The following is a 25,114-nucleotide window of genomic DNA, read 5'->3' as shown; positions in this document are numbered from 1 at the left end:
CCCAACCACACTTACTGCCCCCCCTTCCTGCCTTCCCCCAACCTTAGTGCAAGGGCTTCCACCCTTATTCACAGTTACACTGGGGCATTTTAGCAGGAGCGTTCACCAACCAGCCTTGTTTCCTGGTGTGGAGGAGATATAGACTGGAGTGTCCCAAACTCTGCTGGTAAACACCACAGAAACAGGCCATTCAGCCCCACTGCCCCTGCTGGCTTTTGCCCGCCAATCCATCCTCTACCCCTTCATGGTTCTTCCTTGGATCGACCTCCTGGTGCACTTGCCTCAACCATACCCCGGGGAGCACAAGACACTCCCAAGATGAAGTAGTCTCTTCCCAATCCCTCCATTTCCGGCAACAGGATTTACGCTGGGAACGTCTGACTCCAGTGACAGAAATGTCCATGAGCAACCTCTATTTGGTCAATATTGACTTCCCCTCCAACAGGTTGGAGATGGGCTGAAAGGCCTTCCAGTCCTTGCCCAGAGATGGTCACCCTACCTCACCGCTCTGCTGGCTCTCTGGGGCAGTGGCTTCGTTTCTGCCAGTCCAGTGGGGTGGGGGTCGGACTTCTCCACTTGTGGGGCTCCCCACAGGCGCTCGATGTTAACCCACAGCCATTCCGAGGGCAGCCTGCGCACACAGAGGAGACAGGATATCTGATGAGATCGGGCCGCTTCTTCCGTCCACGCTGCACCCAGGCCCATCCTCGAAGATAACAGTGCCTCTCCTGTTCCCTCACCTCCATTCCTGCCTTCCTCCACCCCTGAGATGTACTAAACCTTTTCTGAGACATAAACACAAGAGATTCTGCAAATATTGGAAGACCAGACCAACAGAGACAAAATGATGGAGGAACTCTGCAGGTCTGCTAGCAAATCTGGAAGGGAATAGTTGATGCTTTGGATCAAGACACTTTGGGACTGGGAAGGAATGGGGAAGAGGTGGGGGGGGAGGTAGGTGGGTGCAGGAGGGGCTGATGAAGTAAGAAGCTGGTTGGGGATAGGTGGCAGAGGTGAGGAATCTGATAGGAGAGGACAGTGACCATGGGAGAAAGGGAAGGGCACCGGGAGGTGAGGCGAAGAAAGGGAGTGGGAGGGAAACCGGAATAGTGAATGGAGGAAGAGGAAGAGGGGAGAAATTGCCAGACGTTGGAGTTCATGCCATCAGCCTGAAGGCTATTCAGATGGAATATGAGGTGTTGCTCCTCCATGGTAGCCATGGACAGACATGCCAGAATGGGAACCTGAATTGAAACGGATAGCCACTGGGGAATCCCATCTTTTGGGGCAGATGGAACAAAGGTTCCCCCAAGTCTCTATGCTAAAAGATAAACTCGGTCTTCAATCGTCATGGCCCTCGCATTTCATTTGTCTGTGTGCAGTTCACTTTCCCTGTGACTGCATTCAACAGAAACAGGCCCTTTGGCCCATCTAATCCATACCCAGCAAGCTGCCTATCTAACCTAGTCCCGTTTGCCCATGGTTTGGCCCGTAATCCTCTGACCCTATCCTATCCACTTACCTGTACACATCGTTAAACATTGTGATTGTCTCACCTCCACCACTTCCTCTGGCATCTTGGACCATATCCCACCCTCCACATGGAAAACTAGTCCTACAGGTCCCCTTTAACTCTTTCCCATCACTGTCAATCTCATTTTAGATTCCTCTATGCTGGGGTGACCCACCCACCCTCCCTACATCCTGTTGTGATTTCATAAAACTCTACTGGAGAGAAAGGAGGGGGGAGGGATAGGAGATGGTGAGGGAGAGGAGGGAATGGTGCGGAAGGGAGGGAGAGAGGGGGAGAGGGGGGAGGAGGAGAGGGGAGTTGGGTGAAAACACAGGGGTCACCTGCTCCTCGTTACCTGCGCTGCTGCCCAGACGGTTTCTGCGCCTCCACCTCGCCAGGGGAGTAGGTGGAGGGGATCCTGGCGCCGAAGAGTGAAGCCAGCTGCAGCGGCCTGGCCTCCTGCTGCCTCCCAGGGCCTCCCGCAGCGCTGCACCGCGCGCCAGGGCCTGGTGGGGTACGGTACAACTGGCAGCTCTCGCTCAGCTGCGCCCACCAGCCTGGCTCCCCGACCCGGGTCTCTGGTGCTGGCTTGCGGTCTTCCTCCGACTCCTGGCGGGGCCCTGGCTCCAGCATGGCACGCGCCAGCCTCCCCGCCCAGCGGGACACCTGCTCAAACGTCTCCTGTAGCCGGTAGCCATCTGCTTCCCCCGGCAGCTCCCTGGCCGCTGGCCCGCTGGTCGGGGCTCCCTCCTCGCTCCCCAGACCATTCCCGAGCCGCCTCTCCCCGTCCTCCTGGACCGGATCCCGCTCCCGGGCGCTGCCCCTCGCCAGGAACTGATGGGGGTGGTGGTACTCAAACAGCGGATCCAGCTGGAAGGCGAGGGCAGACAGGGGCTGGAGGAGGAGCAGGAGTTCCTCGAACGCTCCGCAGTCCGAGGAGCGGGCCGCCCAGAGGAAGGCCGATGGCATGTAGTGTGTCTTCAAGACCTCTGTGGGTGAGAGTGAGAGAGAGGGGCAAGGGAGGGTGAGAAAGGGAGAGGGGGAGGTGAGAGCAGGAGGGAGAGATGAAGGGAGAGGGAAGGGACAGGTGGGATGGTGAGGGAGAGAGGAACGAAGGAGGAGGACAAGGGAGGTAGGGGTGAGGGTGAGAGGCGAGGGGGAGGGAGGGAAGGGTGAGGGTGAGAGGCGAGGGGGAGGGAGAGGTGAGAGGGTGAGGGAGAGATGAAGGGAGAGGGAAGGGACCAGTGGAATGGTTCGGGAGAGAGGAATGAAGGAGGAGGATGAGGGAGGGAGGGGAAGGGTGAGAGGCGAGGGGGAGGCAGGGAGAGGTGAGAGGTTGAGGGAGAGATGAAAGGAGAGGGGAGGGACAGGTGGGATGAAGGAGGGGGACGAGGGAGGGAGGGGAAGGGTGAGGGTAAAAGGAGAGGGGGAGGGAGGGAAAGGGCGAGGATGCGAGGAAAGGAGAGGGAGAAAAGGGGTAGAGAGAGGGGAGGGAAGGAGTGAGAGAGGACTGTGAGTGGTGGAGGCGGCAGGGGTCAGAGACCTGAGTGTCAGCTCCAACGCAATCCCAGGGATAATCACGGGGGGAGGGGGGGGAATGCCACACAGCGAGGGGGCAGCAAAGTGGAAGGGGCGATAGGGAGAGACCGGTGTACCACGTTGGGGAGGGTGACAGGAAGGGAGGAGCTGCGAGGCAGGAGGGGAGGGAAATTTAAAACTCACTCTGGATTGATAAATCTTGACATCCTGTCAGAGGGAGGTTTGGTCACGAGCTGGGGAAGAGGTCGGCACTGAAACTCGAAGTGAGGGTCAGGCTGGACCAGCAGAGAAGGTGGGGGTGGGCACGATACCCAGAGAAGGGTAGGGAGGTTCAGGGGTGACAAAGAGGGGGCAATAAAAGTGTCATTAACCTAAGCATTACTCTCTCCAGTCCCCCACCCCACAAAGACCGTAAGGACAAGGGAGGGGGTGACAGATTCATTTATGTCTCACCTGTGCAGCTGTACAAGGACACCATCCAGACGTCAAGCAGCTTGAGGCTACAGGAGGGAGAGGGAAGAGGTGAGACTTCATAATGATGGTGTGTATGGAGAGGGAGAAGGACACAGAAAGAGGGGGAAGAGGGGCTGGGATGTGGGCAGGAAGGAGGAGGAAGGAAGGGGAGAGAGGGTGTGAGGTGAGGCAGATAAGGAGTCAAAGAGAGAGTGAAATAGAGGGAAGGGGAGGAGGAGAGAGAACAAAATGGAAGGAAAGGGGTAGGAGAAAGATGGAGAGATTGAGGGGAGGGGTCAGAGAGGGCTGGAGGTGGAGAGACTCCCAACACTCACTTTAACAGTGTAAATATGAAGGCATTGAACTTCTTCTGGGAGCTCTTGAGCTGGGAGAGTTGGTCAAACTGCTGAACCACATTGTACAGTTTCCCCATGGACTGATCTATAGGGGAGACAGAGAGAGACAGAGACCATGAGAAAGATGCGCGTCTGAAGGGTTCCCGTCCTGACAACTTTGTTTTGGCCACCAATGCTGAAATCGAGAGGGCTGAGGGTGGATGTGTGTGGACTGTCCAGCCTTTCGGAAGTCCTTGTGTTGGCTGATCAAGGTGGGAATTTCTGGGATTTAGGCCCAGCAACAGTGAAGTAATGGCCGGGATGCTTCCGAGTCGGGATGGTAGAGATGGAAACTGCAGGTGGTGGTTCACTCCTGCCCCCTCTACGTTTGGGGGTTTGGGGAAGTTTAGGAGGCTGGCCAGGTACTGCTGGTGTTCCGCAGGGGTCGCTGTTGGGTCCACTACTTTTCAAGTTATATGCTAATGATCTGGATAATGAAATTGATGGCTTTGTGGGCAATTATGAAGGTGGTGGGATGGAGATGGAGGTGTGAGGCGCTCCTTCTTTCCGCTAGCCTGCAGGTCACCCTTGGGCAAGGTGTAGCACCTGCTTGGCCCCCCGATCAGGGTCACATGAAGCCATGGAACTAGGTGGTAGATGGTCGTATGAGCAGCTGGTGCACATCACAAGTGCTGGTTATGCGACCACAGATGCCAGGCAGACAATCTCTGAAGAGTATTAATAATGGCTGGGGTCACCCGTCTTGTAAAGACACTGCCCAGAAGGCAATGGCAAACCACTTCTGCAGAAAAACTTCATTGCATCCCAAACAGCTTTTGGTCTAGTCTTTATTCTCGACCACCACACGGAGTGAGACTCCTCATCATAACCGCACCCTGGTGTCCTTCATGCAGACTCTCTAACACTCTGGTGCGCAGTTTAGATCCACACATCAGCGTGCTTTCATATACAGACAGTTGGTCTCATCTCGCTGAGAACTCTGGAAACACAAGGTTACCATGAGCTGGCCATCCTTGCATGATGTCAGAGACTTCTGACAGTGTCAGCTCATTCTCTCCTTCTCTTTGTATTTCAGAATTTGTTACTGCCAACTGGTCCACCGGTGGAATGGAACACCTCTGCTGGGTCAAAGAATGAAGAATTTTCTTCTTCAGTTGCCAACAGTAGAAGACGTGACAAGCCATCAGTGTTGCTGTGTTGTTTGGTGCCTAAGTCAGAAGAGTGGTCTCTAGGAAAAATGCCCAACTTTGCAACTGGGTAGCAGTCATCACTGGAACTCCCTTCCTAGGAATTGGACATGAGAGGCTGGTGGTGTGTCACTAGCATAAACTTTGTCCGTAGAGGTAGTGGTGGAACTTCTTTATTCCCCATACTAGACTAAGGGCCTCTTGGTCAATCTGTGCGTAGTTGCGTTCTGCACTGGTCAGTGATCTTGAAGCAAATGCAATTGGGCGTTCAGATCCATCTTTCATAACGTGAGGCAAAGCGTCACCAATGCTGTAAGGGGATGGATCACACACCAGTCCGATGGGCAGAGATGGGTGAGCAGTTCATCTGATGTTATTAGTCTCTTTGTTTTCTTGAATGCTCTTTCACATCTTTCTGACCATTCCCACTTTGCTCCTGTCTGTAACTGCATTCAGTGGATGCAGCACTGTAGCAACGTTTGGGAGAAACTGGTGCTTGTAGTTTACAAGACCCAAGTATGGCCCGAGTTGTGACACATTTTCCAGTTTGGGTGCCTACTACACTGCTTCAATCTTCTCTTGTGACTTGCGTAAGCCTGCTGACGGCAGAACAACAGATCACTGTGCATGGGTAAGCTATCACTCAATACGTAGTGCTAGGGGCTGGGGGAGGGAGTCACTGCGCTAAAAGAAATAGATCCTTACATTACACCGAGCCTGTACGTCTTTGAAATGCAGGAGGAAACTGGAGCACCCGGAGAAACACACACGGTCACAGGGAGAACATTCACATTCCTTACAGATAACGGTGGCAATTGGACCCCATTCCTTGGCGCTATGAAGTACAAAGCTGACCATACTGCCTTTTAGTTATTCTTGTGACATGATAAGAGCAGTGGGGGGTGGATTTCTATGGAGCAGGGGACAGGAGAAGGAGGGGGTCATGGGGAGGATTCCCAGCAAGAAGGCGGTGGATGGGCCTGGAGAGAGGGAGAAGAGAGCTGTTCTTGCAGTTAATGCAAAGGCCCTAATGCAAACATTTTTGGAGAACAGGTGCCCAAATTAGGCAACGGAATGGCAGATGGCAGTGTCGAGAAGTGTATGGTCATGCACGTTGGAAGAAGAAATTAAAGAGTTTCAATTCAATAGGTACATTTCATGTCAGAGAAATGTATACAATATACATCCTGAAATTCTTCTTCGCAAACATCCACGAAAACAGAGGAGTGCCCCAAAGAATGAATGACAGTTAAATGTTAGGACCCCAAAGCCCCCCAGCTCCTCCCTCTCACACGAGCAGTAGCAAAGCAATGACCCCCCCCCCCCACCATTTTTTCTAAATGGAGAGAAAATTCCAAAACCTGAGGTGAAAAGGGACTTGGGAGTCCTTGTGCAGGATGCCCGAAAGGTTAGTTTGCAGGTTGAGTCAGTGGTGAGGAAGGCAAACGTGATGTTAGCATTCATTTCAAGAGGACTAGAATATAAAAGCAAGGATGTAATGTTGAGACTTTATAAAACAATGGTGAGGCCTCAGTTGAAGTATTGTGCGCAGTTTTGGGCCCCTTATCTTAGAAAGGATGTGCTGAAACTGGACAGAGTACAAAAGAAGGGTTACGAAAATGATTCCAGGATCGAGTGGCTTCTCATATGAAGAGCGTTTGATGGTTCTGGGCTTGTATTCTCTGGAATTCAGAAGAATGAGGGGTGACCTCATTGAAACCTATTGAATGGTAAAATTCCTCGATAGAGTGGATGTGGAGAGGATGTTTCCTCTGGCGGGATAGTCTAAGATCAGAGGACACAGCCTCAGAATAGAGGAGCCTCCTTTTAGAACAGAGAGGAGGAGGAATTTAAGCCAGAGAATGGTGAATCTGCAGAGTTTGTTTACACAGGTAGCTGTGGAAGCCAAGTCTTCATGTGTATTTAAAGCAGAGGTTGACAGATTAGGATATGGGGGAGAAGGCAGGAGATTGGGGCCGAGAGAATTGTATTAGCCATGATGAAACGGCGAAGCAGACATGATGAGCCAAGTGGCCTAATTCTGCTCCTATATCTTATAGTTTTATAATCCCATTAAAAAAATTTAAGCAGAGAATGAATAAGAAAACAATAATTATGGACATTTTTTAAGGAAATTTGTAACAATAATTTGAAGGAAATAATTTAAAGCAAATTAGGAACAACAATTTTAATGAATTAGTAACAATTATTTTTCTAGACTTTTTATAAGGAAAAAAGATTAATCATGTGTAGTTATTATTTTAACATTAATAAAATTATAACAGATTAAAATATATTATTTTTGAAAACCATTTCAAAAATGATTAATCTTGTTAAAAGATTAATAATTTCTAAATAATATTGTTAATGTTTCATCTATAACAAAAAATAGAATGTGAAATTATAAAAACGCAAACACGAGGAATTCTGCAGATGCTGGAAATTCAAGCAACACACATAAAAGTTGCTGGTGAACGCGGCAGGCCAGGCAGCATCCATAGGAAGAGGTACAGTCGACGTTTCGGGCCGGGACAAGTCCTGACTGCACCCCTTCCTATAGATGCTGCCTGGCCTGCCGCGTTCACCAGCATTTTTTACGTGTGCTGCTCTGAAATTATAAGCTTGTTGCATATTCACAGAAGATCAAATATTGAAAGTATAGCAGAGAGTTTAAGATGAAGAAGCCTTCAGAAAACCTAAAAAATTATTATTTAATATTTTAAAAAGATAATTTTAAAAGATTTTTATTATGAGTGGGGTTTGAAGAATCAGGGGCAACGGGCACTGCATGGCGTGTACCAACAGAATGTTTGCAAAGGTGTGGGTGCCATAGGTTCGCCACCGCTGTCCCAGGCCGGGGAGTCTCAGGGAGAGGAGTCTGTACATGGGATGCCCCCCCGCCCCCCCCCACGTATTGAACAGGGTCCTTACCTGCCTTCACTGAAGCTTCCACCACCGACCAGGGGGAGGTACTCCTCCGCCCGACAATCAGGTCCTGCCGGTACGGTTTCAGCCCGTCCCAAATGACCGCCGAGAGCGCAGGGCAAAGGCCCGACAACAGCAGGCGGCCCACCTGGGGGGTGAGACGGCTGTCCCCCAGCTGCGTCTGTGTGGGGTGGGGGGAGGAGGGAGACAGAAGGCACCAGAGGTAGTGAGAGGAGACCAGGTACTCATCCTCAAAGACCCTCTGCCTGCAAACAGAACATCCCACACAGTGCGGATCTCCCTCTCCCAGGCCGGTGAGCCCCCACCCGTCCTCCGCACAGGTACCCCTTGGAAATTTTAACACAAACCTTCTGCACCACGTTCCGAGCGGCGCTGAAGTGAGCAACAATCTCGTCCACGGCCACACTGACCGCCCACACCAGTCCTGAGGGCAGGAAAACACACGGTCATATTCAGCTCCCACAGCGCAGCACTCCAAACTCACCACCACTCTCACAGCACAACACTTCAACCCCATCACCCCTCCCACAGAACTCCCCCCCACCCACAGAACTCCCCCCTCACCCACCCTCACATAACTCCCCCCTCACCAACCCATCCCAAACTCCCCCTCCCCCACCCTCCCACAGAACTCACCCCTCCCACAGAACTCGCCCCTCACCACCCTCCCACAGAACTCCCCCCCACCCACAGAACTCCCCCCTCACATAACTCCCCCCTCACCAACCCATCCCAAACTCCCCCTCCCCCACCCTCCCACAGAACTCGCCCCTCACCACCCTCCCACAGAACTGCCCCCCACCCACCATCCCACAGAACTGCCCCCTCACCAACCCCTCCCACAGAACTCCCCCTCACCCACCCTCCCACAGAAGTACCCCCCCACAGAACTCCCACCCCTCCCACAGAACTCCCCCCTCACCACCCCCTCCCACAAAACTCCACCCTCACCCACTCCTCCCACAGAACTCCCCTCACCACCCCCTCCTCCCACAGAACTCCCCTCACCACCCCCTCGCACAGAACTCCCACCCCTCCCACCCTCGCACAGAACTCCCCCCTCACCACCTCCTCCCACAGAACTCCCCCTCCCCCACCCTCCCACATTAGTGAGAGAGATGGGACCACACACGACTTCCACCTTCAGCCTCTCACCTTTCTTGTGTTGTCGACTGAACGGAGGGGCTCTGTCCCCATGGTGGGGTGGACGGAGAGGGGGGCTTGAGGACGGTTCAGACATCCCACACTGTCCTGCACAGGGATCCCCAGGTAAAGGATGGCTCCCAGCTGCTGTAGGACACAACACAGAGGTCAGGGGGACACGGTCTCACCTCCCACAACAACCCACCCGCCACACAGCCCCAGCACAAGGTAAAGGGTCTAAAACAGGGTCACGAGGCCATTCAGCCCTACTGGCCAATACTGTCGCACTTTCCAGCTCCCCACTCGCACCTGACCCCAGGCAGGTGAATATATCCACCTATGTTGCTGGTGGGTATATTCACCTGGACTCCCACCTGCGTGAGTAGTGCGGACGCCCCCATCTCCAGGACCAGGAAAAACTGGAAAACAGAGGGGGTGTGAGTGAGGGAGAGGGGAGGGGCATACAGGGGAGGGGTGCTTGGTGCAGGAGTGCAGGGGCTCAGGATGCAGGAGAGGGGGCGGGGTGCAGGGGAGGGGGCAGGGCACAGGAGAGGGGGAGGGACGGAGGGGAGGGGCGTACAGAGGAGGGGGTGGGGTAAGGGGAGGGGGAGGGTATACAGGAGAGGGGAGGGGGTGCTCGGTGCAGGAGTGGGGGGCTCAGGATGCAGGAGAGGGGGACGGGATCAGGGGAGGGTGTGGGGTGTGTTGAGGAAGGTGTTGGCGTAAGGTTGGAGAAGAGAGAGGGGTAGGGATAGGTAGGGGTTGGGGAGGGAGTGGAGGGACGATGGAGAGGGGGGTTACTGGTGTGGGGTTGTGGAGTAGGGGAGGGAGGAAGCCGAGGATGAGGGTGGCGAGGGGGGCCGTGGGCACGAGGGGCTGCAGGAGGCATCGGCCGTGAGAACGAGAGCCACTTACTGCCAGCGTTCCAAACGGCGGACCCTTCACCCGCACCTTCCGATCCGCCGTCTCTCCGAGCAGCTTCCATCAGGGTGGGGAGGGCAGGGGCCAGGCCCAGGAGCTGCCCGAGGGGGGACGGCTCCTTGAGGAGGAGGCGGACAGGGGTGGGGGCAATCAGGGGGGAGGGGAGGCTCCATGCCCTGGGGCGGGTGGGGGGACACGGTGAGCCGAGGCCTGGAGACAGGGCCAGGGAGAGCGGAAGACTCCCTCGCTGAGGGGGAGTGTACGCCCCGACCGGCGAGGGACGTCCAGGACATGGGCCGGTCTGAGGATCAGACTGTCCGTCCACAGCTGGGGGCAGGGGGACGGGGGAGAGGCTGGGCGTTGGGAACGACAGGCACAACAGGACGGGCTGGAGGGGAAGGGACTGCGGGCGCTGGTGGACAGCGCACAGGGGGGAGGCTGATGAGGGAAAGGGAAGAGGGTGGGGCGGGGGGAGGACAGTGAGACGGCCAGAGACAGGGGATGAAAGGAAGGGAGATTAGTTGGAGAAGTGAGGGGGAAAGGTGGTGGGGTGGGGGAGAAAGGAAGGGTAAAGAGATGAGATGATGAGGAGAGGATGGGGGAGAGGGGTAGACGGACGGGGAGTGTGGGGGGGGGATGGTCAGGGAGAGTGGGGGGGGACAGACGGGGAGAGTGGGGAAGTGGGATGGTGAGACAGATGGGGAGTGGGGGTAGACGGATGGGGAAATTGACAGGGAAGAAGGGGTCACGGACCAGGATAAGGATAGGGAGTGGGGGTAAGAAGGATATGGGGCAAATGGACGTGGAAAAGGGGGAGATGGACGGTGAGGAAGGGGACATGGACAGGGAGAAGTACAGGAAGTGTGGGGAGGGGGAGGGAGGAGGGGAGAGAGGGGGCAGAGAATGGCAAGGAAAGAGGAGTTAGTCCAAGAGTGGATCAGTGAGTTTGAGAGGGGAGCAAGAGAGAGAAGGGGGATAGTGCAGAAGGGAGTATGGGTCAGGGAGGCAAGGGTCGGGTAAAGAGGGAGTAGGAAGTGGAGATGGACGAGTTGGAGACGAAGGTTCACGTCACAGACGAAACGATGGAACAAATACACAGTCGACGTGAATTCGGGGGGGGGGAGGGGCATTGGAAACAGCCGAAGCCAGGGGGAGGGGGAGGGAGAGAATGGAGAAGAGAATAACCATGAGTTAGTCACAACCAAGACACAATGAGACATTCAGAAACAATGAGAAAGACAGAGAGAGAGACCAGAGCAACGCCCTGAAATGGGGTAATAGTTACCGAGTGGTCACCAGGCTGTGGTGGGGAGCAGGAACCCTGCCTGATCTCTACATCGGGCTGCTGTTTATTGATTACAGCTCATACCCTCAAGTTCTAATCAACAAGCTCTGAAACGTGGGTCTCTGCACCTCCCCCTGCGACTGCGTACTGGTCTTCCTCATCAGGAGATCACAGTCCGTGTGGATTGGTTTAACAGCTCCTCCTTGTCGACAATCAACACCGGTGCACATGAAGGATACCTGTGTGTTTAGCCCACTGCTCTCCTCTCTCCGCACCCACCACTGTGTGGCTGGGCACAGCTCAAACACCATCTATAAACCTGCCAATGACACAACCATCGTTGACAGAATTTCAAATGGTGAGGAGAAGGTAGATAGATCAGCTGGCTGAGTGATGTGGCACCAACCTGCCACTCAACATCAGCAACATCTAGAAATTGATTGTGCACTTCAGGAAGGGTTATACTTTATACTTTACTGTCACCAAACAATTGATACTAGAACGTACAATCATCACAGCGATATTTGATTCTGCGCTTCCTGCTCCCTGGATTACAAATAATAAATATTAAAAATAGTAAAAATGAGTAAATATTAAACATTTTAATTATAAATCATAAATAGAAAATAGTAAAATGGAAAGTAAGGCAGTGGAAAAAATCCGAGAGGCAGGTCCGGATATTTGGAGGGTACGGCCCAGATCCGGGTCAGGATCCATTCAGCAGTCTTATCACAGTTGGAAAGAAGCTGTTCCCAAATCTGGCCATACGAGTCTTCAAGCTCCTGAGCCTTCTCCCGGAGGGAAGAGGGACGAAAAGTGTGTTGGCTGGGTGGGTCGTGCCCTTGATTATCCTGGCAGCACTGCTCCGACAGCGTGCAGTGTAAAGTGCGTCCAAGGACGGAAGATTGGTTTGTGTGATGTGCTGCGCCGTGTTCACGATCTTCTGCAGCTTCTTTCGGTCTTGGACAGGACAACTTCCATACCAGGTTGTGATGCACCCTAGAAGAATGTTTTCTACGGTGCATCTATAAAAATTAGTGAGGGTTTTAGGGGACAGGCCAAATTTCTTTAGTTTTCTCAGGAAGTAAAGGCGCTGGTGGGCCTTCTTGGCAGTGGACTCTGCTTGGTTGGACCAAGTCAGGTTAAGTCGAGGAAATACACACCAGTCCTCATCGAGGGATCAGAAGTGGAAAGGGTGATCAGTTTCACGTTCCTGGGTCTCAATGTCTCTGAGGATCTATCCGGGCCCAACATATTGCGCAATTAGAAAGAAGGTATGACATTGGGTATATTTCATTAGGAGTTTGAAGAGAATTTGTATATCATGAAAGATACTCACAAATTTCTACAGATGAACGGAGAAGAGAGCATTCTAACCGGTCGCATCAACGGAGGGGCCACTGCACAGGATCAGTAAAAGCTGCAGAAAGTTGTAATCCATCACGGGCACTCGCCTCCCCAGCATCCAAGACAGCAAGCAACCCTGGCTGAGTCCTCCCTCTCTAACCCCAGGGTCACTGGGTAATGACTACAAGCAGGAATGCTGGCTGGTTCCCCCTTCTCTCAAATCCTCTCTAGCTGCCCTGTCTAAATCCCCCTTTCCAAGCAACATTCCTCAAATACTCCCAGCTACTCTGCATTATATACAGCGGCTCTCCCAGAGTTCCCACCTCAGAATCAAGGAACAGAAAATTGGAGGGTTCTGTGGGAGGGAAGGGTTAGATTGATCTAGGAGCAAGTTAAAGGGTCAACACTAAATTGTGGGCTGAAGGGCCTGTGTTCTAAAATACTAACTGTTTTATTTTTCATTTATTTATTTATTTATTCAGCAATTCAGCCCTTCTGGCCTAATGAGCCCACACTGCCCAATTATCCTATTAACTTGTATGTCTTTGTAGGAGGAAACCAGAACACCCAGAGGAAACCCACATGGTCACCTGGAGAACATACAAACACGGGTGGGAATTGAACGCGGGTCACATGCGCTGTGGTATGCCCATCGTGAATGCATATCTGACACGGAAACCCACCTTGACAGACACACACAACCACAGAAAACAAAACCTGCTGGAACCTAATAAACAGCAAAGAAAAGGCCCTTCAGCCCAACAAGACCATGCTGTCCCTCAACATTCCCTTTACATTGATCCCAATATATTCGGTACCAGAGGTCCCAGCACACGAGGCCACTGCTACACTACGATAAGAAATGCTTGTCAACAGGAATTCTGCCGAAGGGTCTCGGCCCGAAACGTTGACTGCACCTCTTCCTAGAGATGCTGCCTGGCCTGCTGCGTTCACCAGCAACTTTGATGTGTGTTGCAGGAATGCCTATCGTTACTTTCTGAGTCCGCATTTTGGCAAATCCGACCACTTGGCTGTATTCCTGCTACCTGCACACAGACGGAGCCTAAAGCACAGGGCTCCAGGGATCAAGACAACTAAGAGGTGGTCACGGGAGGCTGAGGAACGGTTACAGGATTGCCGCAAGTCAGTGGATTGGGCCGCTTTCACGAACTCACCTGAGGACCTGTATGACTACACCAGGGTCATAACGGACTTTATTAAAACAGCTGGGGGTGAGTGTGTCCCCACAGATTCCTTCAGGGTTTTCCCCAGTCATGATGAACAATGAAATCCAGAAGCTGCTGAGAGCCGGATCAGAGGCTTTCAAGTCCGGAGATCGGGAATGCTACAAGAGGTGCAGGTATGATCTCCGGAAAGCCATGTCTCGGGCGAAGTGGAGATTCCAGACTAGGCTGGAATCAATGAGGGATGCTCGACAGCTGGGGCAGGGTTTGAATCCTATAACCTTGCGACCTAGGGGACAGCAGATCTCCTCTTCCAGATGAGCTTGATGCCTCCTATGCTCGCTTTGATCACCAGAACAGGGAGGAACCATCACACACTCCCATGTGTCCTTTGCTCTCAGTACCTGATGATGACGTGCCGGCTGCCTTCAAGAGAGTGAATCCAAGGAAAGCATCCGGTCTGGATGGAGTACCTGGCCAAGTACTGAAGACCTGTGTGACCAACTGGCTGGAGTGTTCACGGATATCTTCAACCTCTCACTTCAGCAGCGTGTGCTACCCACCTGCTTCAAGCAGGCTTCAATCGTACCGGTGCCCAAGAAGAGTGTGGTGACTATCGCCCAGTGGCACTTACGCCCACAGTGATGAAGTGTTTTGAGAGGCTGGTGTTGAAGCACATCAGCTCCTGTCTGAGTGGAGACTCGGATCCGCTCCAATTTGCCTACCAAAGCAACAGATCTACGGCAGATGCTTTCCCGTTGGCCCTTCAAACAGTCCTGGAACATCCGGACAGTAAAGATCTTTATCGATGCTCTCTAATCGATTACAGCTCAGCATTTAATACCATCATCCCTTCAAACCCAATCAGCAAACTCCAAGACCTTGGCCTCAATACCCCCTTGTGCAGTTGGATCCTGAATTTCCTCACTTGTAGACCCCAGTCAGTTCGGATTGGCGAAAACATCTCCTCCACAATCTCCGTCAGCACAGGAGGACCACAGCCATGTGTGCTTAGCCCCCTGCTCTACTCACTTTACACCAATGACTGTGTGGCTAAGCTCAGCTCCAACACCATATACAAGTTTGCTAAGAACACCACTGCTCTGGGCTGTATTACGGTGGGGGGGGGGGGGTGATGAATCAGCATACAGCAGGGAGAGTGAAAATTCAGCTGAGTGGTGTCACAACCTCTCACTCAATGTCAATAAGACCAAGGAACTGATTGTGGACGTCAGGAGAGGGAAACCAGAGGTCCATGAGCCAGTTATTACCGGGGGATCTGAGGTGGAGAGGGTCAGTAACTTTAAATTCCTGGGTGTCACTGTCTCAGAGGACCTGTCCTGGACCCATCATATAAATGTTATTGTCAAGAAAGGAATCTGTGGAGATTTGGCATGTCATCGAAAACCTTGGCAAACTTCTACAGATGTGCGGTGGAAAGTGCGCTGACTGGCTTCATTACGGCTGGGTACGGGAACACCAATGTCTTTGAGTGGAAAATCCTACCAAAAGTGCTGGATTCAGTCCAGTACCTCACAGGTAAAGCCCTCAGAACCATTGAGCACATCAGCACGAAAGATTGGTTAGAAAAGCACTGCCCAGGCCATGTCCTTTTATTGCTGCTGCCAGCAGGAAGGTGGTACAGGAACCTCAGGTCTCACACCACCAGGTTCAGGAACAGTTACTACCCCTCAACCATCAGGCTCTTGAACAAAAGGGGGCAGCTACACTCATTTAAGGACTCTGTTACATTGTTATTTTGTGCTCGTTAATTATATCTGCATTTGTTCAGTTTACAGTTCCTGATGTTTACAATTTACAGATTATGGTTTATAGATTTGCTAAATATGCCCACAGAAAAAGAATCTCAGGGTTGTATGTGGTGACATGTATGTACAGAGAAGGGGAGGGCAGAGGGGGTCACAGAGATGGGGAGGGGTGTAGGGGATGGAGGGGGTCACAGAGACAGGGAGCGGTTTACAGAGTGGGAGAGGTACAGGGGATACAAGGGGTTTCGGAGACGGGGAGGGTTTACAGTGACGGGGATGGGGTTACAGAGGGGAGAGGTACAGGGGATGAAAGGGGTTTCAGAGACAGGGAGGGTTTACAGTGATGGGGACGGGGTTACAGAGGGGAGGCGTACAGGGGATGAAAGGAGTTTCAGAGATGGGGAGGGTTTCAGGGACGGGGATGGGGTGACAGAGGGGAGAGGTACAGGGGATGAAAGGAGTTTCAGAGACGGGGAGGGTTTACAGTGATGGGGACGGGGTTACAGAGGGGAAGGGTACAGGGGATGAAAGGGGTTTCAGAGACGGGGAGGGTTTACAGTGATGGGGATGGGGTGACAGAGGGGAGGAGTACAGGGGACACAAGGGGTTTCAGGGACAGGGACGGGGTTACAGAGGGGAGGCGTACAGGGGACACAAGGGGTTTCAGGGACGGGGACGGGGTTACAGAGGGGAGGCGTACAGGGGATGAAAGGGGTTTCAGAGACGGGGAGGGTTTACAGTGATGGGGATGGGGTTACAGAGGGGAGGCGTACAGGGGATGAAAGGGGTTTCAGAGATGGGGAGGGTTTCAGGGACGGGGACGGGGTTACAGAGGGGAGGCGTACAGGGGACACAAGGGGTTTCAGGGACGGGGACGGGGTTACAGAGGGGAGGCGTACAGGGGATGAAAGGGGTTTCAGAGACGGGGAGGGTTTACAGTGATGGGGATGGGGTTACAGAGGGGAGGCGTACAGGGGATGAAAGGGGTTTCAGAGATGGGGAGGGTTTCAGGGACGGGGACGGGGTTACAGAGGGGAGGCGTACAGGGGACACAAGGGGTTTCAGGGACGGGGACGGGGTTACAGAGGGGAGGCGTACAGGGGATGAAAGGGGTTTCAGAGACGGGGAGGGTTTACAGTGATGGGGATGGGGTTACAGAGGGGAGGCGTACAGGGGATGAAAGGGGTTTCAGAGATGGGGAGGGTTTCAGGGACGGGGTTACAGAGGGGAGGCGTACAGGGGACACAAGGGGTTTCAGGGACGGGGACGGGGTTACAGAGGGGAGGCGTACAGGGGATGAAAGGGGTTTCAGAGACGGGGAGGGTTTACAGTGATGGGGATGGGGTTACAGAGGGGAGGCGTACAGGGGATGAAAGGGGTTTCGGGGACGGGTAGATAATTCACTTCCTGGTATTCTGACGCTGACTGATGCCGGCGCTGCCCGCAGCAACCTCTCTCAGCAAGGCCCCACCTCTTACTCACCTCCCACACACGGCCGGAATTCGGCCGGGAACCCGCTCCCTCCTGCCCAGCCGATGTGTTCAGCCGGGGGTGTGGAGGCCGGGTTCCTGGCTCCCTGCAGCCATATCTGAGCCCCGGGAGTCGGGAGTCGGGAGTCGGGAGTCGGGAGCCGGGAGCCGGGACCAGGAAGCGGCAGGAACGCGATCCAACGGGCCCGGGCCCCTCCCGCTCGCATCAGTACGCTGTTAACCCCTGCACCACCACAGCCCTGTCATCACAATGGGCTGTCCTTCTGTGAGAGAACACACAACTCACACCTACTCAGACCACAAGTCCACCCAGCCAGCCTGGTTCTGTACAGCGCAGTACCGGCCCTTCGGCCCACAATCATGTGCTAACCATTTAACCTCCTCCAAGATCAATCTAACCCTTCCCTCCCATGAAATAGCGTATACAGAGGTGAGGGTTTGACACCAATGGGGAGGGTCTGACGCTGAATGGAAGGGTTTTACAGGGACGGGGAGGGTTTTACAAGGAATACAAGGGGTTTCAGAAGTGGGTAAATAATTCACTTCCTGGTATATTTGCGACACATTTCTCTAGCATGTACCTGTCTGAGAGTCTCTTAAATGTCACCCCTGACAGCACAGACCACGCACCCACCACTCTCTGTAAAAAAAAAACTTACTTCTGACATCTCCCCTACACTTTCATCTAACCACCTTAAAATTATGCTCTCTTGTATTAGCCACTTCCACCCTGGGGGAGAAAGTCTCTGGCTGTCCACTCAATCAATGCCTCTTATCATCCAGCACACAAGTCACCTCTCACCCTCCGTTCCAAAGGGAAAAGCCCCAGCTCGCTCAACCTTCCCTCATAAGACACGCTCTCTAATCCAGGCAGCATCCTGGTAAATCTTCTCAGCACCCTCTCCAAAGCTTCCACATCTTCTCTACAATAGAGCAACCAGAACTGAACACGATACTCCAAGTGGGTGCTAACCAGGGTTTTATAAGCTGCCACATTACCTCACAGCTCTGGAACTCAGTTCTTCTACCGTTTCACCATGACTGATTTATTTTACCTCTCAACCCCATTCCCTTGTCACCTTTAGTCCTCAATAATCAAGGACTGGTTAGCATGAAACTCTGGTTAGGCCACACTTGGGAGTACTGTGTCCAGTTCTGGTCGCCCTCACTATAGGAAGGATGTGGAAGCATTGGAAAGGGTACAGAGGAGATTTACCAGGATGCTGCCTGGTTTAGAGAGTATGGATTATGATCAGAGATTAAGGGAGCTAGGGCTTTACTCTTTGGAGAGGAGGATGAGAGGAGACGTGATAGAGATGTACAAGATAATAAGAGGAATAGATAGAGTGGATAGCCAGCACCTCTTCCCCAGGGCACCACTGCTCAATACAAGGGGCCATGGCTTTAAGGTAAGGGGTGGGAAGTTCAAGGGGGATATTACAGGAAGGTTTTTTACTCAGAGAGTGGTTGGTGTGTGGAGTGCACTGCCTGAGTCAGTGGTGGAGGCAGATACACTAGTGAAATTTAAAAGACTACTAGACAGGTATATGGAGGAACTTAAAGTGCGGGGGTTATATGGGAGGTAGGGTTTGGGGGTCAGCACAATATTGTGGCCAAAGGGCCTGTAATGTGCTGTACTATTCTATGTTCTATTACAGCTTGGGCACTCGAGTCAATTCCGACGCCATTCTGTAAGGAATCTCTTTACTTGCTCTCCATGGAACGTTCGAATATTCTCCAAGTCCACCAGTTTCCCCCTACAGTGCAAAGACAGACCAGGTAGGTTAACTGGGCATTGAAAACTGTCCCGTGATTAGGTTATTGTTAATTGGGTTTGTCAGGGGTTTCTGGGGTGGTGTGGCTCAAAGGGTCGACTCCTCTCTCGATTACTAAATAGATAAATACACCTGTGCTTTAAATACACCCAGTGACTTGGCTCCCACAGCTCTGTGGCAATGAATTCCACAGATTCACCACGCTCAGGCTAAAGAAATTCCTCCTCATCTCTGTTCTAAGGTTGTGCTTTCTGGTCTAGACTCCCCCACTGTGAGAAACATCCTCTCCACATCCACTCCGTCTAGGCCTTTCAATATTCGATAAGTTTCAATGAAATCCCCTCGCCCCCCCCCCCCCCATTCTTCTAAACTCCAGTGAGTACAGACCCAGGGTCATCAAACTTGTTTAAAGTTCCAAAATGAACTTTACAAGAATAAGCCATACAATGCCTTTTCATTTTTACATTCAGTCACCATTTTCAGTACCGTTCTGTTACATTCATGAAAACCAGCTGCACTTTGCCATTTGTCTGTCCCCCTGAGGTGGGTATACTCCTACAGTAACTGACGGCCATCAAATGCACCTCGCACCCTTTCATTCCCAAGATCATTCTCCTGAAACCCCATTTGGACCTTCTCCAATGCCAGCCCATCCTTTCTAAGATAAGGAGCCAGATTTCTCACCATCCTCCAAATGCCGTCTGACCAATGCTGCCCTCATGCCTCAGCATTCCGTCCTTGCTGTTCTACCAAACACCAGCCGAAGTGCAGTGGTTACCATGGTGCAGTCACTGGGGAGTCGGAGGTCTATTTCAGTGTCCTCTGCAAGCAGTTTGTACATTCTCCCCATGACCGCGCGTGTTTTCCTCCCACAGTCCAAAGATGTACTGGTGAGTAGGTTAACTGGTCATGGTAAACTGTAGTGTGGTCAGGCTGGTGTTAAACGGCTGGGTTGCTGGCCAGTGCTGGAACTTGCATCCACTGAAGGTCAAAGAGACCGTAGGAGGCTCGTCAACTCATCCAACGCTAGCAGGGAGTTTTGACAATCATACTCTTAGTTCTGATCAACAAGCTCGAAAACCTGGGCCTTTGTGCCTCCCTCTCCAATGGGTACTTGACTTCCTCACCAGGAGACCACAGTCGGGAATAACGTCTCCTCCCCGCTGACAACCAACACTGGCTCACCTCAAGGATGTGGGTTTAGCCCACTGCTCTACTCCCTCTGCACCCACAATTGTGTGGATAGGCACAGCTCAAACACCATCAACAACCTTGCCAACAACACAAGTTCCTCGGTGTTAACATCGATCAACATCTGTCTTGGATGCAATAACAAAGCAGGCACGACAGAGAGCTGCATTTCATCAGGAGTTTGAGGAGATGAGGTTTGCCACCAAAGACTCCTGAAAACGTTTACAGATGTACCGTGGAGGGCAGTCTGACTGGCTGCATCACGGTCTGGGATGGAGGGGCCACTGCGCAGGATCGGAAAAAGCTGCACAAAGTTGTAACCTCAGCCAGCCCCATCATGGACAATAGACTCCCCAGCGTCGAGGACATCTTCAAAAGGCGGAATTCGTCATGAAGGACCCACACAACCCAGAACGTGCCCTCTTCCCATTGCTGCCACCAGGGAGGAGGTACAGGAGCCTGAAGACACACGCTCAGTGATTCAGGAGCAGCTTCTTCCCCTCCACCATCAGATTGTCAGATTTCAGACAATGAACCCACGAACACTACCTCACTACTTTTTCCCCTCTCTTTTTACACTACTTTTTAATATTTAATTTTACATAACTTTTATTTATTGTAACTTACAGTTTCTATAATGTATTGCAAAGTACAGCTGCTGCAAGACAACAAATTTCAGAACATACGCCAGTGATATTAAACCTGATTCTGAAACTGGGTTGGAGTAGGCCACTCGGCCCCTCGATGCTATCCTGCCGGTCAGTATAATCCCGGTTGACCTGCCCCAGTTCTCATCTGCTCTTCCCTATCTGTTCCCCAACCACACACGCCAGTGATACTAAACCCAAGTCTGATTCTGTTCAACTGCAGTTAATGACAAGACTTGAAATGATAAAGCCCCAAGCCAGAGAAACGGGTCCTTTGGCCAAGCCAGATTATTATTCTGCTTCGTCCCACACCTCTCCCACCCCGTACCTATCCAAATTTCTGTTAAATGTTGCGATCAAAACCACTCCCCTCACTTCCACTGGCAGCTCGTTCCACACTCTTCACCACCCTCTGAGTGAAGGAGTTTCCCCTCATGTTCCCCTTAAACACTTCATCTTTCACCCTCAACCGATGTTCTAAGTCCCACCCAACCTCAGTGGAAAGACAATAGACAATAGGTGCAGGAGTAGGCCATTCAGCCCTTCGAGCCAGCACCGCCATTCACTGTGTTCATGGCTGATCATCCACTATCAGTATCCAGTTCCTGCCTTATCCCCATAACCTATGATTCCACTATCTTTAAGAGCTCTATCCATCTCTTTTTTGAAAGCATCCAGAGACTTGGCCTCCACAGCCTTCTGGGGCAGAGCATTCCATATATCCACCACTCTCTGGGTGAAAAAGTTTTTCCTCAACTCCGTTCTAAATGGCCTACCCCTTATTCTTAAACTGTGGCCTCTGGTTCTGGACTCACCCATCAGCGGGAACATGCTTCCTGCCTGCAGCGTGTCCAATCCCTTAATAATCTTATATGTTTCAATAAGATCCCCTCTCAGCCTTCTAAATTCCAGTGCGTACAAGCCCAGTCGCTCCAATCTTTTGACATATGACAGTCCCGCCATCCCGGGAATTAACCTTCTGAACCTTCGCTGCACTCCCTCAATAGCAAGAATGTCCTTCCTCAAATTTGGAGACCAAAACTGCACACAGTACTCCAGGTGTGGTCTCACCTGTACAGCTGCAGACGGACCTCTTTGCTCTTGTACTCAATTCCCCTTTTTATGAAGGCCAGCATGCCATTAGCTTTCTTCACTGCTTGCATTTACCCTATCTCTATACCCCTCATGGTTCTGTATACCTCTGTCAAATCTCCCCTCATTCTCCTGCAGTCCAGGGACGAAAATCCTCGCCTATTCACCCTTCCCCTGTAACTCAAGCCCTGGCAACATCCTATAGATTTTCCCTGCATTCTTTCACTCTTGCTGACATCTTTCCTGTGGATAGGTGAACAGAACAGCACTCAGTGCTCCAGATTAGGCCTCACCAATGCCAGGCTCAACATCCTGTGGGGAGTGCTCTGACTTATGGAGGCCAATGTGCCAAAAGCTCTGTGACCCTATTTATGGCACAGGATCAGAATCAGGTCTGTTCCACTTACCCTCCTCAGCCGGCTTGGCTCCCCCATCCGCCTTGCCCCGCTCTCCGCTGTTCCCCTGCTCCGCTCCTGCCTCCTGGAGCCCCAGGGTAGCTGCCCGGACCCTCCACCTCAGCTCCCGGAAGGTGACCACCGGCGGCGGGGGTCCAGTGACTCCGCGAGTGTCCGGAGCTGGGGGTCGGGGCACCGGGGGCGGAGGACGGCGTCTCCGCAGCGCCAGTTCATGAAAGGTGGTGACCCGGGGCCTGTCTGACCCCTGACCCAGGGTCTCCAGGTGAGCTGAGGAAGTGGGGGAGTGGGACTGGGTGGAAAGAGCAGGGGAGGCTCCTGGAGGGCGGGAGGGTGTGGATCCCACACCACTCCCTGGGATAGCTGGGTCCTGGGTTTGCAAATGCTCAGGTGGAGGGGCGACCCCTGGGGAGGGAGAGGTTGGGAACCCAGGGGCCTCTGGGAAGGAAGTTGATCCCTGGGAAGATGGCAATTCAGAGGGTCCCAGACAGGAGGAGGCCTTTGAGGACGGACTGTCTGGGAATTCCAAGGGATGTGGAGATGGGGAGATTGGGAATTCTGCTGGATGCGGAGATGAGGAAGCTCGGAATTCTGAGGGGTGCGGAGACTGGGAAGCTTGGAATTCTGAGGAATGCGGAGATGGGGATGGCCCCAGGGAAAGGGAGTCTGGGAATTCACAGAATCCCACAGATGGGGAGGCTTTTGAGGACAGGGCATCTGGGAATTCTGAGGGATGCGGACATGGAGAAAGTCCCAGAGAAGGGGAGGCACGGAACTCTGAGGGTTCCAGAGCTGGGGAGGCCTTTGAGGATGGAGTATCCAAGATTTCTGAGGGGCCCGGAGATGGGGAATGTTCCAGGGAAGGGGAGGCCGGAAATTCTGTGGGAGCATTTGTGGGAGAGGCCGTTGAGGACAGAGCATCCGAGAATTCTGAGGGACCTAGGGAGGGGGATCGTCCCAGGGAAGGGAGGACCGGGAACTCTACATGCCCTGTTGCTTGGGAGGCCCTTAGGGATGGTGTATCTGGGAATTCCAAGCAACCTGGAGATGGGGAGAAATCCATTGAAGGGGAGCCTTGGAATTCTAAATACCCAGTAGCTGGGGAGGCCTTTGAGGAGGGAGTAACCAGGAATTCTGAGGGACCCAGAGATGGGGAAAGACTCGGGGAAGGGGAGTCTGGGAATTCAGTGGCAGTATTTGTTGGGGAGGCTTTAGACGATGGGGTATCTGGGAATTCTGAAGAGGTGGGGAGAGGGGAGCGACTTGTGGAAGGGGAGGCTGGGAACTCTACAGGCCCTGTTGCCGGAGAGGCCTTTGAGGGTGGAGAGTCCAAAGACCCTGAGGTCCCCGAGGAGGGGGAGGATGAGGGGGGTGAGGAGGGTGGTGTCAGGGAGGCCTCTGCTCCCCTCTGGGACCAGCTCCAGGACCAGCCAGCTACCCGGGGCCCGTTGCAATTGGTATCCAGCCCAGAGCCGAGGTCTTGCGCTGTCTCCCAGGTGCTGACGGTGGCTGCGGGGCTGGGAATCAAGAGACCCAGGCAGCGACCCTGCACCCCCACTGCGTTGAGGTTGGGGAGGGACCCTCCTGGCTCCAGGGCACGGGGGAGGTCAAACTCCCGAATGATGCAGGGCAGCATGTTGCCGGACAGCATGGGGTCAGGGGGTCAGTGGCAAGAGCACGCTGGGTGGGGTTAGAGGTTAGAGAGTGAGGGTAGTGTGTGTGTGGGGGGGGTTACGATCAGTGGTGCAGGATAATAAGTGGCGGTAGGTCGGGTCAGAGGGTGAAGACAAGTAGAGGGTCAAGGGTCAGACTGAAAGCTCCGAGTAAGGGGGTTAAGGTTCAGAGGGTGAGAGTTGTGACGGAGGGCATTGCTGAGTTCAGGGTCAGGATTAGGGCTGAAGTTAGGGTCGATTCGGTCGGGGAAGGGGAGGGGTTTGCTGGGGAGGTCGGGGGTGCTGCTCCCGCGGGTCGACACCCGCCGTCGCCGTCTTCACTGGGGGGGGAGGGAGGAGAAGCAGCGGGTCAGTGACACTCGCCCGCGGACCCTCGGCCCCCTGAACCCGCCCTACCCGGTACCGGAGCCGCGATCCCCGACCCCGCAATGCCCGGTACCGGGGCCGCGACCCCAGACCCCGCAATGCCCGGCACCGGCGCCGCGACCCCCGACCCCGCAATACCTGGTACCGGCGCCGCGACCCCCGACCCGCAATGCCCGGCACCGGCGCCGCGACCCCCGACCCCGCAATGCCCGGTACCGGGGCCGCGATCCCCGACGCCGCAATGCCCGGTACCGGGGCCGCGATCCCCGACCCCCGCAATGCCCGGTACCGGGGCCGGAGCCGCGACCCCCGACCCCCCGACCCCCGACCCCGCAAATGCCCGGTACCGGAGCCGCGACCCCCCGACCCCGCAATGCCCGGTACCGGAGCCGCGACCGCGACACCCGACCCCGCAATGCCCGGTACCAGAACCGCGATCCCCGACCCCACCCCACTCTGGGGTGCGGCGCTCGATCCCGAGACCCCGCCCAGTGCCGGTCCCTCCACCGACGCTGTTCCCAGGCGATGGGAAGCGGGACCCAACCCTGCGGTGCGACCCGAACCTCCCTCCCCCTCGGGGGGATGTCCCGGGACCGGGTGGGTCCAGACTTGGTCTCCTCTCTCCGCTCTCCTCCCGCTCTCCCCCGCTCTCCCCGCTCTCCCCGCTCTCCCGTCTCCCCAGTCCCCGGACATCACCTGCTACCGCCGCCGCCTCGCTCCGTCTCTGCACCGCTCCGGCTCCAGGGCGAGGGCTGTCAATCACCGCCCGGCCCCGCCCCTCGTACTGCGGCGCTCCCTCCTCTCCGCCCCACGGGCCGCGGCGC

The 25,114-nt window shown here is 53.8% G+C and overlaps 1 protein-coding gene across 7 annotated transcripts in view; it reads right to left on the bottom strand.

Annotated features, from left to right (window-relative positions):
• LOC140192296 (AP-4 complex accessory subunit RUSC1-like) overlaps positions 1–25,114 on the bottom strand; it is a 27,460-nt gene extending 2,346 nt beyond the window's left edge. The window contains exons 1-10 of one of the 7 annotated variants that reach the window (XM_072249955.1): positions 24,987–25,114; positions 22,246–24,244; positions 10,053–10,496; positions 9,150–9,284; positions 8,342–8,418; positions 7,980–8,154; positions 3,841–3,946; positions 3,506–3,552; positions 1,869–2,502; positions 500–631 (exon numbers count right to left, since the gene is read on the bottom strand). In XM_072249955.1, the coding sequence (XP_072106056.1) occupies positions 500–631; positions 1,869–2,502; positions 3,506–3,552; positions 3,841–3,946; positions 7,980–8,154; positions 8,342–8,418; positions 9,150–9,284; positions 10,053–10,496; positions 22,246–23,902 (3,407 nt within the window). In that variant the 5' untranslated portion in view covers positions 23,903–24,244; positions 24,987–25,114. Of the gene's footprint in view, positions 1–499; positions 632–1,868; positions 2,503–3,505; positions 3,553–3,840; positions 3,947–7,979; positions 8,155–8,341; positions 8,419–9,149; positions 9,285–10,052; positions 10,497–17,125; positions 17,326–22,245; positions 24,245–24,986 lie in introns of those variants that run through there. The other 6 variants (XM_072249956.1, XM_072249957.1, XM_072249958.1 and 3 more) reach the window with 6 other exon arrangements.

The sequence above is a fragment of the Mobula birostris genome, unplaced genomic scaffold (assembly GCF_030028105.1).
Source record: "Mobula birostris isolate sMobBir1 unplaced genomic scaffold, sMobBir1.hap1 scaffold_1106, whole genome shotgun sequence".
Taxonomy (NCBI): Eukaryota; Metazoa; Chordata; class Chondrichthyes; order Myliobatiformes; family Myliobatidae; genus Mobula; species Mobula birostris.
The sequence above is the reverse complement of the archived record's forward strand: the minus strand, read 5'-3'. Positions and strand labels throughout refer to the sequence as shown.